Source organism: Myxine glutinosa, chromosome 13, assembly GCF_964187855.1.
Source record: "Myxine glutinosa chromosome 13, kmMyxGlut1.1, whole genome shotgun sequence".
In the NCBI taxonomy this organism is placed as follows: Eukaryota; Metazoa; Chordata; class Myxini; order Myxiniformes; family Myxinidae; genus Myxine; species Myxine glutinosa.
Window position 1 is genome coordinate 97,862,104 of NC_136273.1, and position 21,178 is coordinate 97,883,281.

A 21,178-nucleotide genomic window follows, 5' to 3' on the forward strand; every position below is an offset into this window, starting at 1 on the left:
GCCGGGCAGTCTTCAAAACCTGCAGGAAATGAACTCGCACGAAAAACGGAAATATGTACAAAAATAAAAGAGGGTTTATTGCCACGGATGCCGATAATACAAAATAAAACGCGCCAGTTACTAACTATGGTTCCTAAATCAGGACGTCCCCACACCAGATTTAAACACAAACAAATGGGGAGGATTTACGAAAACGTGTGTGTGTGTGTGTGTGTGTGTGTGTGTGTGTGTGTGTGTGCGTGCGTGCGTGCGTGCGTGCGTGCGCGCGCGCTTGCTTGCTTATCTCAATCTGGCTGAGGTGTGTCGGGGATCGTCAGGCCCCAAGCTCGTCGTCCGAACACTGCTCCGGTTAGTGGGAAGAAGGCCTCCGCGCCCTTGTTCGCTCGGCCCCGATGAAGCCCTCCAGCGCGATGCGAACGAATGAGCGCGCAGCCATGCCCCTCCTCACGAACGCGGCACAGAAACCGCGGCTCTTCGTTCCTGGTGCTCTGCCTTTTTACGAACACCCCACATGCAATCTCTCCTCGGTTCGCAACCATCCGTCACATCCCGCGCACCGTCGCTCGCCAATGTCTGATACCAAGAGGAGAGAGTCGATGGCAGAGAATACGTGAAGGCCAGAGAGAGTCGAGGTCCAGCGCAAGAGGGAAGTGAAGAGGAAGAGAAAATTTCGGCCAGCCAGTTGTTTTATCGGCCGTGGTCTGACGCCACCGGTCCTCCCTGCCAATCAGTCCGTCGCCTCTCGACCTCTCGAATGTTCTTCCCCCGTTAGTCCTTTACCATTGGCCAAGCGTTTCGCGCTCTCCTCACGTCATCGGCCGGTGGCCAACCAGTATGCCGCTTCCTGCTCCCTTCCTTCCACCAATCCGTGGGGAGCTTCTTGTCCCTCCCTTGGCCAATCACCAGTCCTTCCTTACTCTGCCAATCAGCGGCCTTCGCCCTGCCTCGTGCGATGAGTGTTGCTATACCAGCTGGTGCTGTAGCTGGCTGCGGTTCCATTGGCAGTGCCCCGAACTGGCTTCCGGTGAGTTTTATTGTTGGGGGGTGGGGGGGGGATTTAATTCATGTGTGCTAATGGGCCTAACTAATGTCGATGTTGTAGTGCCATACGAGACAATGAATAGATCACAGGTCTCACACACAGGGAAATTAGCATAATCCCTACTCTATTTAACACAAGGCCATCCTCGTATGACCACAAAAATACACTTAATCCGACATCCAGAATAGACAGGTCCCTGCTTATGTACATCGAGATGGTTCACCTTCACGACAGTCGGAGCATGATACCGACACAGATCTACCTGATCTATATATCACTACCCCAAAATTCATAATATATATGTATATATTGTCCTGTCCGTGCTGATAAAGACCTGTCTCAGACAGATTGCCGATCAAGCTTGCACTCCGAGGCGTTCAGTCAAAAATAGTGGTGTTCTTTATACGCGAGGGAAAGGAGAATGACAAACTTACCTTGACGGGTCCCAACAGACGTCCTCAAACCTGGGATAATTGTCAATTCAAACCGCCATGGATTCAAATGTACAAAAATACCGGCGTTACAGAAGAAGCCAGTAACCAAATGATGCAGGACAAAACTGAAATTCCTAAATGGAGCGTCTCCATACAGACAAAGGGAACAATAAAAGTGACGAGCGTTACACCTAGGTCCCCCTTCGGTGAAGTGATGAGTTGACAAAGTGGACGACGCAAGGTGGCCATCTTGGATTTTGACGTGGCGACCCAATTTTCAATAGCGTTCCTTATGCGTAGATACACCCACACATCAGATTAGAAGTTAGTACCGGTAGTTCGTTTATTTTTCAGGATATTTTGCTCAAGGTTCAAACATACAAATGGTGGCGGCCATCTTGGATTTTGACATGGCGACCCAATTTTAAACAGCGTTCTTCCTTATGCCTAGATACACCCACACACCAGATTAGAAGTTGGTACTTCGCCTATTTTTCAAGATATGCCGCTCACAAGGTTCAGACATACCTGGCGGTGGCCATCTTGTATTTTGACGTGGCGACCCAATTTTCAATAGCGTTCTTCCTTATGCCTAGATACAACCACACACCAGATTAGAAGTTGGTACTTCACTTATTTTTCAAGATATTCCGCTCACAAGGTTCAGACATACATACATCTTGGATTTTGACTTGAGTTGCACCCACACACCAAATTAGAATTCGGTCCTTCGCTTATGGACGGACGCACGGACAGACGCACACACGGACGGAGGGGAAAACCATAGTCCCCCTTTCGCTCCGCGGTGCGAGGGGGGACAAAAATAACAGTGTAATTGTGACTTGGCTCTGGTCCCCTTGATCGTCCGGAACCGTCACAAGCCCTCTGTCCTCGGGTGGGAATAAATAAATAAATAAATAAAACAGGCACAGGATGCACAGTTTGTGCGTGGGAAACAGGCCTCCTTGTGCAGTCTGCTCACTGCTGGTTCTATGCGCAAAGTGAGCAGGCCGCGCCTGTTTGGTCACTCCAGCCACGCTCGTCCTCCTGATCGTCGAGACCTCCAATGTCCCTGGCGCAAGAGCTTATCGGCGACCGTTCACTTCCAGATCCAGAAACCGAGACTAAATGTCGGCCCTCCATCCTCCTTTGTACTCCAGGCTCAGACGTCATCCGCCGCCACCCATGCTTGCTCCAACCTGAGTCCCTCCCCTCTCTTCGTTGCTCAACAATCCTAACCAATCACTGCTCTCCAGGGCGTGGCCTCACGGACTTGCCTGCTCTTGTGATCACCCATCGGTGGTATCGGCTGTGGTTGAATGTCCCGTTTCCGGTTAGTTTTTATTTAGTGTTATTAATGCGTGATTGCTGGCTATCTGTGTGTGCTGCATTGTCATAAGGAACAGAGGGGAAATAAGAGGCGATTACATACAGGGGATTTACCATTAATCCCTGCCTAATTAACATAACCCTAACAACGCCGTCATCTATCTATAATTCCACTAATCTCTGTGTGTGTGTGTGTGTATGTGTGTGTGTCTGTGACCGCTGTTTCTCGACAACCACGGGTCCGATATACTTGAAACTTGCCAGGTATATTGCTGGGGACCCGAGGATGTGCCTTTTCAAGGTTTCATATTAATCGGAGAAGTAGTTACCGAGCTATGTCCAAAAAACGATTCAACCAATCAGAGCAGCGAGCTATCACGTGTGCCGAACGTGGCGAACAGACTGCCTCGGACGGCACATTTGAGAGCGTATTCATTTATTTCACGTTGGCAAACTATGTTGGCGCTATGTTGGCGTTAAACTATGTTTTAAAACTAATTTGCGATTCATCGTAACTGCGATATGCGACCTTCCGGACAGTCAAATGAGGACGTCACTTCCGGACTTACGGATAGTCATAGTGACGACGTACTGATGCTGAACGTGGCGAGCAGACGCTGTAAGGTACGATCGATTGTAGTACACGTTTATAATAACTCTGCCGACACAGGCCCGATTAACTGCAGCGCCATCCGAGCTGCGGCGTCGGGACGATACATTCATTGTACGGTCACATCACGCACTTACGGGCACGCCCATGGGCCCATGGGCACGCCCATGCATGCATGGGCGAAGACATTTTTTTTTTTTTTTTTTGGCAAGGAACGGGCACCCACGTACGGGCACGTCCTAGTCTTCTATCTATAATTCCAGTAATCTCTGTGTGTATGTGTGTGTGTATGTGTGAATGTGTGTGTGTCTGTGACCGCTGTTTCTCGACAACCACGGGTCCGATATACTTGAAACTTGCCAGGTATATTGCTGGGGACCTGAGGATGTGCCTTTTCAAGGTTTCATATTAATCGGAGAAGTAGTTACCGAGCTATGTCCAAAAAACGATTCAACCAATCAGAGAGCAGCGAGCTATCACGTGTGCCGAACGTGGCGAACAGACTCTGCCTCGGACGGCACATTTGAGAGCGTATTCATTTATTTCACGTTGGCAAACTATGTTGGGCTTGTTGGCGCTATGTTGGCGTTAAACTATGTTTTAAAACTAATTAAAACTAATTTGCGATTCATCGTAACTGCGATATGCGACCTTCCGGACAGTCAAATGAGGACGTCACTTCCGGACTTACGGATAGTCATAGTGACGACGTACTGATGCTGAACGTGGCGAGCAGACGCTGTAAGGTACGATCGATTGTAGTACACGTTTATAATAACTCTGCCGATACAGGCCCGATTAACTGCAGCGCCATCCGAGCTGCGGCGTCGGGATGATACATTCATTGTACGGTCACATCACGCACTTACGGGCACGCCCATGGGCCCATGGGCACGCCCATGCATGCATCGGCGTACTTTTTTTTTTTTTTTTTTTGGCAAGGAACGGGCACCCACGTACGGGCACGTCCTAGTGGGAACAACGATACTCTTACACGACATAGTCTAACGGATCCATACTTCTGTACACGGAGTTTCTTCTTCTTCTTCTTCATCATGACATATGGAGCATGGTAATCTACACACTTCTACCTGGCTCGAAGGTAATCATTGCTTACCCCCCACAAACGTGCGTGCGTGCGCGCGCGCACAGTCATCCTAGTATTGACTTGGGTGCACTTGTTTTTTTGTTTTTTTTTTGCTTTGAAACTTGATAACAGCAATACCAAGGAGGCCAACTTCATGCATGCTCTTGGAATTTGAAAATGGTATAATCTACCAATTACCAAGTAATTTTGCTTTGAAACTTAAAAAAAAAAATTTAAATTAACTTTCTTACAATGTGGGTCATATTTTAAAGTGTGGTAGTATTAGTCAATTTATATTTTGGAAAACCTTAACGTTTTTCCCATGATTATCTGTTAGAACTTGCAATTGACAGTCAATTATTGTGAGTGACCTGGTTGGTCTGCACTGAGGATGCTTTTTGAATCTTGTGAACGTTGGCAACAATATTGTGGGCGTTGATGCAAGAGCTAATTTAGAATTGGCACAAACTGAGAGATTGCTGACTGGTATGATCAGTGCTTTGCTTTGATGGTACAGTGCCTTCAGAAAGTATTCACCACACCCCATTGATGTTTGTCACATTTTGCTGTTGCGGCCTAAATTTAAAATGGATTAAAATAAGTCACTGATCTGCACATAATACCCCATAATGTCAAAGTGGAATTTTGTTTTTCGAATTTTATACTAAAAATGAAAAGCTTAAATGCCTTGTCAATAAGTGTTCAACCCCTTTGCTATCATACTCCAAATTGAGCCCTGGTGCATCCAATTTCCTTTGATCACCCTTGAGGTCTCTTACAACTTGATTAGAGTCCACCTGTGCCCAATTCCATTGATTGGATATGATTTATAAAGAAACACACCTTTCCATATAACGTCCCACAGTTGACGGTTCATGTGCATGTCAGAGCAAAACCTCGACCATGAAGTCCAAAGAACTGTCTGCAGAAATCCGAGATATAATTGTGAGGAGGCATAGATCTGGGGAAGGGTAGAAAACAATTTGTAGTGTTTAAAGTTCCCAAGAACACGGTGAGCTCCATCATTAGGAAATGGAAAGAATATGGAACGACCCAGACTCTTCCTAGAGCTGGCCATCCGACCAAACTGAGTAACCAGGCATGAAGAACCTTGGTCATGGAGGTGACCAAGAACCCAATGACCACTGACAGAACTAGAGTTCCTTGGCTGGGATGGGAGAACTTGCCAGAAGAACAACAGTCTCTGCAGCACTTCACATAATCTAGTCTTTATGGGAGAGTAGCCAGGTGGAAGCCACTCCTGAGAAAAAGGCACATGACAGCAAAAATGTACATAAAAGACTGAAAGAATGAGGCAAAATATTCTGTGGTCTGATGAGATGAAAATTGAACTCCTTGGCCTGAATGAAAAGCTGAACGTGTGGCAGAAACTGAGCACAGCTCATCACCCATGCAACACCATCCCTACCATGAAGCATGGTGGTGGCAGCATCATGCTACGAGGATGCTCTTAAGTGGCAGGAACTGGAAGACTTGTAAGGATAGAGGGAACGATGAATGGATCCAAAATACAGGCCAGGCGGAGAACCTGCTTCAGAGTTCAAAATATCTGACTGCAATGAAGATTTGTGTTCCAACAGGACAATGACCCCAACCATGGTGAAATTGCTAAAATCAAGACTCTCTGCTCACCTTCATTCTTTCATACCTCTTTACTCCCACCTCTGGAACAAACTCCCTCACTCTCTTTAATCCCACTCCTCCCTCCAGGTCTTCAAAACAGCTGTTCACCACCGTCTCTTATCTTCCCCCATCCAAAACCTTGATCTTTTCTACCTCCATTAATTCACCCCAGATCCACTTTTCTGAAATACTGACGTCTTTCTTGGAAGTCCTAGCAGTGTCAGTGTTTTATGCCTCCCCCCCCCCCCAAGCCCTCTCCCTCCCACAGATCTGATGTCCCTGTTTTCTGCTGTTGTACTTGTGTGCTTCTCTCCCTCTCCCCTATTTGTCTCCCTTGTATGTTTTGTGTGTCCGTTTGTTTTTGTTTTTGTGATTAATGTTAGCTCTTACACGAGCCTCGATCTTGTATACAAAAAAAAACAGCATACATCCAAAGCGGCACTGGAATGGCTTCAGGACAAGAACATGAAAGTCCTTGAGTGGCCCAGCCAAAGCCCAGACTTGAATCGCTTTGAGAATCTGTGGAAAGACGTGAAGGTTGCTGTTCATTTATGCTCCCCATCCATCTTGATAGAACTTGAGCAAATCTGCAAGGAAGAATGGGGGAAACTCCACAAATCCAGATGTGCAAAGCTGATGCAGACATGATGCAAAGACTTGCTGATGCAAGAAGATTTGAAGCTGTAATTGCTGTCAAAGTCGATTCTATCATGTATTGACTCGGGGGATTTAATACTAGATATTTTTGTATTTCATTTGGTTCACGAGTTATCAATTGACCACTATATTCGTCTTGGGTGTGTGTGTCTGTCTGTGTGTGTGTCTGTCTGTCCGCAGCATAACTAGCCGATGATATCATCCGATCTTGATGAAACTTGGGTGGTAGGTTGATATCATGATCTAGTTGTGTTCTGCCTAGAGTGGGCGTATTGCGACCATTGTGGGCAGAGCCACGCCAGAAAAAGATGTCTTTTTAGGGGGTAATCGATTTGAAGCTACATCTTCTCCGAGGGGTTTGGTTGAATCTGACAGGGGTTTCAGTATTTCGTTCGGCGAATGTCATGCCTAGCCACACGGAGCTCGATTTTTATTTATTTATTTATTTAATTTTTTTTCCTCCATTTCATTTTTCACCGAATTTTCGGTATTGTGTAGCTAACTAACCTCATAACTGATTATACATTATTTTCTATCATTTCAAGGTCGGTAACCTTCGTTTTGACATTTCCGGGCCTGTTTCGGTTATAGTCCGTCCTTTGTCATTGAACACCGTTCGCTCGTGAACCATCGTCGTCTCCTGACTTGTTTTAATTATTTTGTAAAAAAATCTCTAAAAACCAAATTCCACTTTGACATTATGGGGTATTGTGTGTCGATCAGTAACCCCCAAAAAAATCTCAATTTAATCAATTTTAGTCAGGCTGTAACCCAGCAAAATGTGGATTAGGTTGAAGGGTGTGAATACTTTCTGAAGGCACTAACTTTTACAGCATGTCCTTATAATAGCTTTTGTTGCTTCTGGTGTCTTACCTCATGCCTGTGCTGGTGAGTATTTTTGGCTTTAATAAAACATTCCAATCCACAGCTCTAGTTGCAAGTCCTGGGGGTGGGGGGTCTTATGGAAATTACGTGAGACTTGGCAAACAAGTTTTTCACCTGTGATTTTATAGTTGGACAAAGTGCGACATTATTGTCCAATTTGTATTAAAAAAAATTCATTTGATAGCTCCGTCAATGTACTTGATCTTGTGCTACATTCCCATTGGTTTGTCATGAAATTGTATGATTATATTTTATAATGTGGAATTACAAAACCAGATTTGGCATGAGGATCTAAAAAATACACTAGATCATATTACAGTATGGAAATAACAGCCATGTAAACGAAATATATTTGGCACATTACTTCCACTATGCCTCTGACGAAGAGGCCTGAGGTGTTATGATTTTGTGTTGTCAGTCAGTCCATCTCTCTAAGTCCATGATGGGTTTTCATTACCACGATAACTTGAGAAATGGCTGCAGGAATTTCAGTCAAAATTGGATCAAGTACACTACATGACAAAAAGTATGTGGACACCCCTTCTAATTAGTGGATTCGGCTGTTTCAGCCATACCCATTGCTTATATATATACACAAAGAATTAAGTTAAGCACCCCCCCCGTTTTTTTACAACCTCGCACATTACAAGTTTGTTGTCGTCAAAACAGTGTAATATACCCATGATATTGCTATATTTTCTGGAGAAGTGATATTATGGTCACATAAAAACATAACAATCATGCCGTTTTCAATATTTTATTCTGAATAATTTAAGGTGACATGTTTTGGGAATTTTAGGCATATTTTCACCTCAATTTAAGTATGGAGCTATAGGTCCATCACGGACAGTGTGGATGACGTTTGTTTTCTAACGTACAGTCATTGTTCTGAGAAGACCTCTAGCGATCTTTGCGTCAATAACGTGTGTAGGACCCACGTGATCGGATCACTGACTCAACCCTACGTCTCATAGACCCTGTAAGCCGTCGTATGCGTTGCTGTGGCAGGTTGTTCCATTCCCGATGTAATGCACGTTCCAATTCATCCAGATTGGCTATTGGAGGGACCATCTTCGCAATTTGTCGTCCCAACATGTCCCAAACGTGCTCGAGGGGGTTCAGGTCAGGACTGTACGCAGGCCAGGGGATGGTTGTCACAGCACCTTGCTCCAGCAAGGCTCGGACGCGTCTCGCACGGTGAGGCCTGGCGTTGTCATCCATGAAGATGGGTCTGCTGGCGAGGGTGTGGTCATCGAAGTGCGGAATTACGGTGGTATTCAGGATTTCCTCGGCATATCGCTCTCCGTTGAGGTTACCTCGCACAGTTATCAGGTCCAACTTACAGTCATGGGAGAAGCATCCCCAGACCATAATCGAGCCACCACCAAAGGGTACCGTTGGTTGAATGTTTTTAGGTGCATACGCGGTGTTTTTGTGGCGCCACACCCGAACACGCCCATCTGTCACGTACAGCAAGAACCGGCTTTCATCCGACCAATGAACTCGCCTCCAAGACCGGATGTTCCATCCACGTCGCGCTAGGCACCATGCCAAACGCTCCCTCTGATGTCGTTCGAGTAGCCTTGGACGCTTGATCACTCGTCTTGACCTTAAACCGGCCGATTTCAGGCGGTTCCTCACGGTACGGTGACATAGCCTTCTGTTGGGCAGCCAGTTGTCCTTCAGGAAATGGCTCGGGGCGAAGGGATATCGTCGCACCAGTCTCAAAAGCGCTCTATCTTGGCGGACTGTTGTCACGCGAGGTCTTCCAGACCTTGGGCGGTCCTTCACCGCATCCGTTTCCTGGTGTTTCTGCACCAACCGACTGATCACCGAATGGTGGTAACCAAACGTTCGAGCTACAGCTTTTCTGGACATTCCGGACTCGATCATGCCTATTATCCGCCATCGTTCTCCGTCCGACAACCGTCTACGAGCCACCATTACGAGAAAATGACCATGTAACCCCCACACGAGCTCAGGCGTGACTTGCAATAACCCGTGATGATAGTGCATTTACAGAAAATCACGACCACGTGGATGATAACACGTGCTGCACGAGCGATGGGCGTCACAGATGAGTGCACTCATCTGCATTTCATCAATGGATAATTGCTAATGTCATACCAATCATTATTTGATCTCACATACCTTAGAATATATGCCAATGTATACATATACACAAAGAATATATATTAGGGGGTGCTTACCTTAATTCGTTGTGTAGGGGTGCTTAACTTAATTCTTTGTGTATATATATATATATATATATATATATATATATATATATATATATATATATATATATATATATATATATATACAGTCATCCCTCGCTATATCGCGGTTCACTTTTCGCGGATTCGGTACATCGCGGTTTTTTCTCGCTAGTATATGTAAAATTATATCGCTGATTTTTCGCTATATCGTGGGATTTTGCAGTATAAATGTATTTTTATATACTATTATTTTAAATATTTTTGTGGTAAAATAAGCATTTTCTAGCCTAAAAAATTAAAAAACGTAAAGAAATAAGAAAAATACAGTATTTAAAACATATTACAAGAAATAAAATACTGTACATAGTGTACAGTAGAAGGGTAGACAAAGAGTCGTGCGTATGGAAAACGCCAGTACATTCATCATCGTCATCACCTTCATAGTCATCAGTACTGCACAGCTAATTCATCATCATCTTCATCACGCAAGTTGTAGTATTGAAGAGCCGGGGCTCTTGCTTGATACGGACGAAATGACGGGCAAGACACAAACTCGTCCGAGAAGATATTTATTCTCAAAACCAACTCGGGAACACTGAAAAGCCCATTTATCGGGCTGCATTATAAAGCACAACCAGAAACCGAAAGCCAAGCCTCTCAAGCGTGGCGTGCTTCGGTGAATCGGTGGTCACGTGATCAACAGGTGTAGCTGATTATACCCGCAAAGCGCGGCACGCTTTAGCGGTCACGTGACCAGCCACTCTCGCGCCGGGAATCCCCGCCGGTGACGTCACCGGCTGGAGCAAGGAGATTCTGATGCTGGTCTTGCTTGGGGAACCCATAGGTAGCTACAGTATCTTCAATGGTGAGTACCCATTAGAATTTTATATGTTGTTAAAATTACGTATGTTTAAGAGTGTAAAAAGTGTTTAAGAGTATAGGAAGTGTTTATAAGAGTATGGGAAAGGTTAATAAGAGTGTGGGGAGTTCATAATGCTTTAAAATATATATTAAAAAAATATATATATATGGTCGCTACTTCGCGGATTTTCGTTTATCGCGGGGGGTTCTGGAACGTAACCCCCGCGATAAACGAGGGTTCACTGTATATATATATATATATATATATATATATATATACACACACACACATGTATATATGTATATATATATATTGTTGCGGATATGGGATTTGCATCCATCCATATCCGCTTGTAAATATTCTCCTATTTCCTCAATACTTCCCAACTATCCCCAATCCCCCATTCCCTAGTCCCATTTTCTGTAAACAACACTCTGTAGACCCGACCTCCCCCTATTTCCCCCATTAAATGTCGTGCCCAGGTTCACCGCATCTCATGTAAGACAACTATAGGACATCTTGCTAGTTATTCTTAGTCTATGTCAGTTAAGGACTCGTTTCCATTAATTCTGACCCTTCGTTGCACCAGAATGTGATTGTATGGCACCGTTAGGAAGTTTAGGACCTCCCAATACCTCCCCGCAGCTCTTCCTCAGTTCAGCAACAACAACAACAGCAACGGCGGCGGCGGCGTGCACAGGGAGTGCGCGTCCTCACTCTGGCTTGGTTGGTAGGGGGTGTTGGGAGGGCATGAGGCCTTCCCAGTGAGCCGCCATCGAACATGTGCTCGACGGGGTTACCAAATAGGGGCTCCCTGTCAGCTCCTCGTCAAGGGCGGAGCCCGGTAACCCCCGCACCCAATGGAAGCGGCGGACCGGTCCCATCTGGGGCGGAGCCAACCAGCTGAGGGCGTGTCACTCCCCGTTGAGCATGCGCAGCCGAGGGAGTGGGGACGTCAGATGCGCGCTGAGCTTGGAGAAAGAAAGACGCCACCTCCGAGCGCTGTGAGGCCTCCCTGCATCTCTTGGACCGTGCTTGATCCTGTCCCCGAGCCAAGGTGCACCTTGTGCTATCGAACTACCTGTCCTTCCCTGCCATCAATCCCTGTGTAAGTCAGCCTTGTTCCGTTTGTCTGTGGTCTGTCTGGGATAAAGATAAGACTGTAACTAAGTGCCTATCTCTTCTGTGCCTTTACCTCACTACCTTGTAATCTACCCCTTTTCTCCCCCACTGTAATTATATCCTCCTCCGGAGGTCTTGAGAACTGTACCCCTTGCGTCGTTTCATCTATCCCAGTCGTTGTGTCCTTTCCATCATTGATTTAGCATAGCGCGATTTGGTCAACGTTTGGGTGGAATCGGGGTCTAGTCGGGGAATAACTGTTAGGTCGCGGTAATACACCACCGCTCGGTCGAAATAACATCTAACCGCGATCCGTAACAATATATATATATATATATATTGTTACAGACGCGGTTTTAGATGTTATTTTACCGAGCGGTTGGTATTACCGCGTCCAAACAGTTACTCCCCGATTAGAACCCGATTCCACCCGACGTTGACCAGATCGCACCGCAGATATTCAATCGGGAAACCTCTAAAGCGACCGCAAGAGAATGAAAAGAGAAGAAGACAGAGTACGGAGGAAGAACAGATTTATTATACACACACAAGCAATGGATGGAAGAAGCAGTCACACAGCGAATCGTTAACTTACACTATTCATTTTACTTAACCCCAAGACAACGAGTAGGACAGACGACGTTCACACTTACACGGGGGATATTGCAGGCAGGTAGGGCTTGAGGTGGATTGCTGGAGAGGGAGGAGGGTCGGAGGCAGCAGCTCTCAATTTCTCGCGGTTTTTGGCGGGAAAACCCTTCGTCGCGTATCCGCTGCCGATGCTTTAGACGTCACGCGCTGGCTCGGGCACACCTGCTCCTCTCCTTCTGGTGGAGCCGTCTCCCTCCTTTCAGCGCATCTCTCCAAAGCTGGTTTCCTTCCCGAGTACCTCTCCTCTTTGGCTTGGAGCGTTTCGCATCTCACCGCTCCTCTTGGTGTCGCCTCTTCGCTCATCTCCCAGGTCATCTCTTGAAGCAGTCCCTTACAGTCGCTTTTATAACTCGGGGCGGAATCAAGCCGCCGGCTGCGAGGGCACGCCTACTGGGTCGCTCACCGCGGTGCTGATTGGCCATGCGACCCTCTGGCTCACTCCTCCCCTCTATGACGAGGTGGAGACACGCCTTTCTTCTCCGAGGTTAGCACATGGGCAATGGCGGCTTGCGGGATTGAACACAACTCGCACCCTTTTGAAAGGAACTTTGGAGAGCGGAGATGTTTGGGGAAATTGCAAGGGCCTACGCTTATTTTGTTTGATACAATGCAAAGTCAATCGAGTGGGAAACACATATTTAGCCTACATAGAATAAGGAAATACACTATTTAAAAAGATATATCGTGGCCTGCGTGTAAGTTTCATGGAATTAACTAGGAGGACGGCTGCGACCATTATTTACATTACCAGGGTGTTACCATACTTTTGTAACGTTCACATTGTAACGTTTTCACATTCGTTACACTTCCTCAAAAATTGTTACACTTCTCAAAAAACCGTTACACTTCTCAAAACCGTTATATATATATATATATATACACACACATCTCTCAAGCGCAGCTATGCAATCTCCATAGACAAACATTGGCAGTAGAATGGGCCGTACTGAAGAGCTCGGTGACTTTCAACGTGGCACAGTCATAGGATGTCACCTTTCCAACCCGTCAGTTCGACAAATTTCTGCCCCGTTAGAGCTGCCCTGGTCAACTAAGTGCTGTTATTGTGAAGTGGAAACGTCTCGGAGCAACAACAGCTCAGCCGCGAAGTGGTCAGCCACACAAGCTCACAGAACGGGAGTGCTGAAGTGCATAGTGCGTAAAAATCGTCTGTCCTTGGTTGCAACACTCACTACCAAGTTCCAAACTGCCTCTGGAATCAACGTCGGCACAACAACTGTTCATCAGGGGCTTCACGAAATGGGTTTCCATGGCCGAGCAGCCGCACACAAGCCTAAGATCACCATGTGCAATGCCAAGCGTCAGTTGGAGTGGTGTAAAGCTCGCCGTCATTGGACTCTGGAGCAGTGGAAACATGTTCTCTGGAGTGATGAATCACGCTTCACCATCTGGCATTCCGACGGACTAATCTGGGTTTGGCGAATGCCAGGAGAACGCTACCTAGCGGAATGCATAGTGCCAACTGTAAAGTTTGGTGGAGCAGGAATAAAGGTCTGGGGCTGTTTTTCATTGTTCGGACTAGGCCCCTTAGTTCCAGTGAAGGGAAATCTTAACGCTACAGCATACAATGTCAGGAAGGGCATCCGGCTATAAAAACATTGCCTCAAACAGGGAACCATGATTGTCATGGGGCCCACAAGGCTAACCCCTGCTCTAGTGGGGAAAATGGCCTTAAAACGATCATTCATTCATACAATGACATCCTAGATGATTGTGTGCTTCCAACTTTGTGGCAACAGTTTATGGAAGGCCCTTTCCTGTTTCAGCATGACAGTGCCCCTGTGCACAAAGCGAAGTCCATACAGAAATGGTTTGTCAAGATCGGTGTGGAAGAACTTGACTGGCCTGCACAGAGCCCTGACCTCAACCCAATTGAACACCTTTGGGATGAATTGGAATGCCGACTGCGAGCCAGGTCTAATCGCCCAACATCAGTGCCCAACCTCATTAATGCTCTTGTGGCTGAATGGAAGCAAATCCTCTCAGCAATATTCAAAATCTCGTGGAAAGCCTTCCCAGAAGAGTGGAGGCTGTTATCGCAGCAAAGGGGGGACCAACTCCATATTAATGCCCATGATTTTGGAACGAGATGTTTGATGTTCATGTGTCCACATACTTTTGGTCATGTAGTGTATGTAGTATGATGTAAAGATGAACTGATTATATTTTGGGGTCAAGAGGTCAAAGGTCAGCTAAAAATGTGATACTTTAGAACACCTGAAGGGATTTAAACCAAACTTGGTACAAGTATGTAATAATGTGGGTGGACGCATATCGGTCGTGACTGAAGAATGCACTGCCAGTCTTTTTTTTTTTTTTGTCTTTTTTTTTCTTCTTTTTATTTATTTATTTATTTATTTATATAATTGCTTGATGAGGGTTTGGATGAAAGTTGGTGGACAGGTTGGGTGTTTGAGGAGAAATAATTGATTCAATTTCGGTGAAAATCTGGATATGAGAATTTTCTTTTTTTGTGAATATTCACCATTGGGAGATGGGGACAAAAAACGATATGAATGAATATGAATGAATTCATATCGTTTTTTTTTTTTGTGTGTCCTACAAAATGATATATTGATCATCTACAAAATAGATCTACAAAAAACGATATATTGCATGATATTTCAAAAAGTTGTGGACTAGTTGTGACAACCTAGGTGGATGATTTATTTCAAAAAGTTGGTGACTAGAACATGCTGATTCCATTTTGGTTCAGGTCTGGATCCAGATCCGGCCGATCAGTGGGACACAAATCGTAAACTGTCCAGTGCCCAGCCAGATAGAGTAATGTGCTCTATTGAATGCCATTGTAGTTGCAATTTTTGTGGAAAGTGAGTCTCCCTTAAATTGTAGCTGATGGAAATTGTGGAGCTTTAAAAAAAAATTTTTTAAAATGCTTTTGATCCGTACTTCTTTTTATGTTGCTTGTAAAAGTAAGCTATTTCTGCTGCATCCTCAGATGAGTGTGGCAGTGATGGGCTTCAGGCTGATTGCAGTACAGTGTCTGCAACCTCACAGACATCATATTTTGCAAACCTCTGTGGTGCAACATCTCCCCTCGATGAGAAGATCACCAAACTTGCTGAGGTGGGTAGCATGCCTGGAGGATTGACCTCAGACAAGCCGAGCTTATTCAAACTCATTGATTTCCTCAAACTGCAATATATTGGCAAAAGTTTTTGTAAAGGCCCCATAACCTCACACTCGACTTTGGCGTAACACATTTGCTGTGCTTTTCCTCTTTCAAGAATGTGATGTGAATTACCTTTAACGCCCCTCCTAACCAACCCCCCCCCCCCCCCCCCCCCTCACCGTATCCCTTCCAACCTTTCAATGTGAAATGATGTACATGCAACAATTATTTAGAAAAATAGAAATTAACCACAAATGCTATGACGTGCGAAAACAAACTACTACAAAAAATTTCAATTATAATTTTTTTTTATTTTTAATGAATTAGGAGCTCTTCTCACGCTCCATGGTCGAAGAGGAACTGCGGAGTGCACCTTACGAGTTCCCTGAGGAGCGGCCAATTGAACTCCTCGAGGAGACTCGCCAAAGCCTTCAACGGCAACTCACGTTTGATGTTCTGTGGGTATTATATGCTTGGCCATGAGTTGGGCTTTCTTCTTTATGGGATCATTCATTCCTGAAGATGTGATTATTGAGGCAAATTGGTTTCTGGCAAACAATTGCAGCACTGATGCTGGCGATCAGTTTCTTCAAATGGTGTATTTTGTCTTTTGAGTATGACAAGGAAAGCTATGGGGTTTTTTGGGGGGGTGACATTACGCATGACACACACACACACACACACACATACACACAGACACAGGACAAACACACAGGTGTGGAGCAATTTTCCCTCACTCTTCTGTCAGGTTCAAAGTACTTCAGTTGAAACATTAAAAAGACATTGGTGTACTCCAATCAAGTTCCAAGAATAAGAGTTCAATAATTTATTAATACTTGCAGAAAGACGTTAGATTTCCAAGTTCATTTATGCAAGCATGAGAGAGGACCCTCGCACATTTAGTTACATTTTACCAATTCAACATTTAGCCAATCAAGGCATTTGTTGGTTTACTCTCTCACTGGATATTGTTGCTAAGCTGGATACTCCAGTGAGTCTCCCTTTTATACTCCCTGACGAGACAGATATAGTCAAGGCCGATGTCGTCGTGTACAGCACGTACAAGCGCGAGGAATTGGACTTCTTGGAGCCCCCAGGGGCATCTTGACTTTTGTATAAACATTTATATATTTAGTTTTAAACTCATTTTATTAACCAAAATACAATTACTAATTTGCCAACATTATAATTCAAATTCACGACCATTTAAAATGGTATACTATTTCGTTTAACATTCAAGATGGAGCATATAAACAGTTCATATTAATTATAAAGCAAATGTTGCCCTTGCGAGATGTTTGCATTTATCAATCGAGGACAAAAGCCGGTGTGGCTCCAGCCAACGCCACGTGTCCACACGGGGAGAGCTGGCCTTCACCCCACCCTTCCATCTCGCAAACAGCACGAGTGTGGCATGGCCGCTCAACACACCTCTCAGAGCAGAATTCTCATTAACAAAACAGTCTCCAATAATCAATCACCTTTATAATTATCCCAATAAAATACATTTTATACTCTGTAAATATATGTCAGTGCGTGTGTGCATGTACGTGTTAATTTAAAAATCTTCGACACAGGACACACGCACACGACGCGATACCATCGCACCATTCGTCATAATTGTAATGAATCAAAACTCTCATTTCACGAACTCAGTAATTGTGATTTTTAAAATTGTTTAAATTGAATCCTAAGAATTGTGTGAAAAATATGGCCGATTCCCAGTAATACATTTGGAGGCAGTGTTGTCTTGTGTACTGTTTTCTAAAACGGTAATTTCATTTGTTTTTTTGGTGTAAAGGTGGAGGCTGGTTGAGACAGCTAAAACATGGAACGGATGAGGACGCAACAGAGCAAAAGAGTGGGGAGGATGAGGACTCCAACGGCAGGGTCGAAGGTCAAATAGAGGGAGACTTGGACAAACAATCGGTGATGGGAGTAATAAGGCGTAGGGGAGGATGCATGGGGTGGACAATGTGAATACAGAAGCAAACTCTCGGGGGAAAGACTTGTGGCTGGGTGCGAGTAGTGGGGTAAAATTTAGGTTTTTTTAAAGCAGCTTTCCAGAGATGACGTGTCTTCCTCATTAAAAATTGCTGAGAAGTTCTCCAGGTTTGCTTTCTGCTTAATTGTGCATTATTTTGTATAAGAATGCAGAGCAAAATAATTCACAACTATCGCTAATTTTTTGAAAGCTTTTGAAAACCAACTGAATACTTTTATACCTCCGGAGGCATTGTTTTCGGGTTGTGTGCCCGTCAGTGATAGGTTTTCGTTACCGCGATAACTTGAGAACGGCTGAAGGGATCCAAGTCAAACTTGGTGCAAGTATGTATAATGAGGTAAAGATGAACTGACTATATTTTGTGGTCACAAGGTCAAAGGCCATGTTGGGTAAAAATGCTGTTACCACGATAACTTGTGGACCAGCGATGGGATTTTGATCAAAGTTGGTACAAGTATGTATTATGATGCAAAGATTAAGCCGATTATATTATGTGGTGAATAGGTCAAAGGTCAGAGGTGCCATTGGGTAAACATTGTTACTGCGCTAACTTGTGAACCAGTGATGGGATATATATATTTTTATTTATTTATTGTATACAAGATCGAGGCTCGTGTTAGAGCTAACATCAATCACAAAAAAAAAAAAAAACGGACACACAACCTCCAATAAAGGGAGCAGAAGACAAATAGGGGAGAGGGAAGCACACAAGTACAACAGCAGAAAACAGGGACATCAGGAGATCTGTGAGAGGGAGAGGGCTTGGGGGGTTGGGGGGGAGGAGGCATGGGAAGGCTGGGGGGGAGGAGGCATGGGAAGGCTGAGGGGGGGGGGGGTGGGAAAAGTATAAAACACATGGACACAGCCAGAACTTCCAGGAAAGAAGTTGGTATTTCAGAAAAAAGTGGATCTGGGGTGAATTCATGGGGGTAGAAGAGATAAAGGTTTTGGATAGGGGAAGATAAGAGATGGTGGTGAACAGCTGTTTTAAAGACCCAGAGGGAGGAGTGGGATTGAAGAGAGTGAGGGAGTTTGGTCCAGAGGCGGGAAAAAAGAGGAATGAAAGAGTGAAGGTGAGCAGAGTTTTGATTTTGGCAATTTCACCAGAAGAGGGTTGCTGGGAGATCTTGTGCGACCTGTAGGAATATTTGTGGGACAGAGCCCAGAGAGAGCTGGGGGAGCAAGGCCGGATGGCATTCGGTAGAAGACAAAGACCACCAACCTACCTGCGGTGAGTGAGTGAAAGGCCCTCGGAGTTGGCTTCATCGCGGGAGATTCCAATGATTCTGATAACCAAATTATCAGATTTTGACCAAACTTGGTACAAGTGTATATTATGATGAAAATATGAACTGATTCGATTTTGGTATCAAAGGTCAGATGTCATGTCAGGTCAAAATGTGATACTTGTGAATAGCTGAAGAGATAGAAATCAAACTTGGTACAAGTATGTTTAATGTAATCATGTGGGTGGAAGTATATCGGTCGATGTCGGCACATCGGAGAGTGCCGTTCTAGTTTCATTTTAGAATGCTTTTTCTTTAAATGCCATGCTTGGATTTTTTGCCATTGATAGTGATATTATTATTGACAGTGATGGTGATAATTGACATTATTTGGTCAAAACAAACATCGAGTATGTTTTCTATTTATTATTTCCGCTTGTGCAATTTCTTGTTAGTCCCCTACCGGTGTTCACCGGAGGGGACTATAGGTTTGCTGTCAGTCTGTCAGTTTGTCCGTCACGCAAAGAACAGTTTTCCGGACTTTTTTTCTAAACTCTTAATGCTAATGATTTCAAACTTGGCACATGGTTTCCCCATGATAAGTTACAGATCGAGTTCGAACCTCACGACGTTTCGATCATTTTTGACAAAGTTATGGCACTTTGAACTTTGGTAATTTCCCCAACAGTTTTCTGGACCTTTCTTTCTAAACTCTTAACGCTGAAGATTTCAAACTTGGCATATGGTTTCCTCATGATAAGTTACAGATCAAGTTTGAACTTCACGACGTTTCGATCATTTTTGACAAAGTTATGGCACTTTGAACTTTGGGAATTTCCCCAACAGTTTTCCGGACAACAGACTGCCGGTCGGGGACATGTATTGCAGCGCAATACTCAGAATGCTTGTTTTGTTTTGATCTTCATGTTGCAGGAAAAAACCATTGCTGTTGAGTCAAGCGAAGTACGATTTTTTGAAAACCGACAGCACGATAAGTCTCGAGTAAGTTGATTTAAACTTTTGCCCTTGAAGTTTCTGCTCCTGAACATTATCTTGTCCCTTTGATAACCAATTTTGTTTCACTAGTTGCCTTTGTCTTTTTCTCCACTTGCATACTTACTAGCTATTCCAAATCTCCCAGCATATGTCTGCTCATTGAGATTTTTTTAGTGTGGAAGAAAAGATGCCGCCACAAGTTCGACTTTTAAATTTTCTTTCATGTTCAGCAATTTAAAATAGAATGCAAAGGGACTCGGAAATGCAAGCTCATGATTTCTGGTGGTTCAGCATACAATGTTTGTACAACTTTAAAGGTCGGGCATGGAAAGGACAACATTGACTTTCACTGTTTACCATCAATAGGTGTGCCTCCCGGGGCTTTGCCGACCGAATGAATCAAAATACAGCAAGTTGTACTTCACAAACATTACATGTCTGTTGTTGTCAAAAAGGATGTAAAATGAAGTAAAACGTGTGAAAAATAATCTTTTTTAACACCTAGTTGTTATTGTTGCAATATATTTTTCTGTTGCTTGGAGAAGTGATGCAATATAATTTTGTGTGCTCCTCCCGTATCCTCGTCAATGGTTCGTGCTGTGGTAAAATAATAAACATTAGTAGTTGTCCTGCTGCATTAAAACTTGAGGCCCCACTTCTTCTCTCTCGATCCTAGAAATATGTTCTTTTAAAACTGGCTAGCTTGTGATTAAAGGAGCGAATTTTTGTTCAAGTAAATCGATTATTTGATTCCAAGGGTCTCATTTGTATTTTATGATAAAGTCTTTAGAATATAGCATTATGGATGGATAAACTAGATTTCTTTTAACGTGTGTGTGTGTGTGTGTGTGTGTGTGTGTGTGTGTGTGTGTGTGTGTGTGTGTGTGTGTGTGTGTGTGTGTGTGTGTGTGTGTGTGTGTGTGTGTGTGTGTGTGTGTGTGTGTGTGGGGGTGTGTGTTGGTGTATGTGTGTGTGCTTAAAATATTTTTTCCCTGCAAGTGCTTGTCTGATACAAAACATTAAATAAAGGAGGGACTCTATGGCGAATATTTTATCGATAATGCAATGTCATGACATCAGTCATGTGGTATGGCAGCCATATTGGATGAAAGCAAAAAAAAAAAAAAAAAAAAATGCATGTACTTTTCTCTGAAACAGTTCAACCAACTGAAACCGGATTTTTGTTTTGTACCCATGACCAGACTGGGTACTCCCAGCACATTTGCAAAATTTGGTGGAGATTGGCTCAGCGTTTTTT

At 44.3% G+C, this 21,178-nt stretch overlaps 1 protein-coding gene across 1 annotated transcript in view; it reads left to right on the forward strand.

The window, feature by feature from the left end:
- The window catches only part of AMPD2 (adenosine monophosphate deaminase 2), a 78,307-nt gene that overhangs the window by 12,494 nt on the left and 44,635 nt on the right, over window positions 1-21,178 (forward strand). Inside the window, exons 2-4 of the mRNA XM_068134849.2 lie at window positions 15,520-15,647; window positions 16,021-16,151; window positions 19,858-19,926. Coding sequence (XP_067990950.2) covers window positions 15,520-15,647; window positions 16,021-16,151; window positions 19,858-19,926 — 328 coding nt within the window. The remainder of the gene's footprint in view (window positions 1-15,519; window positions 15,648-16,020; window positions 16,152-19,857; window positions 19,927-21,178) is intronic.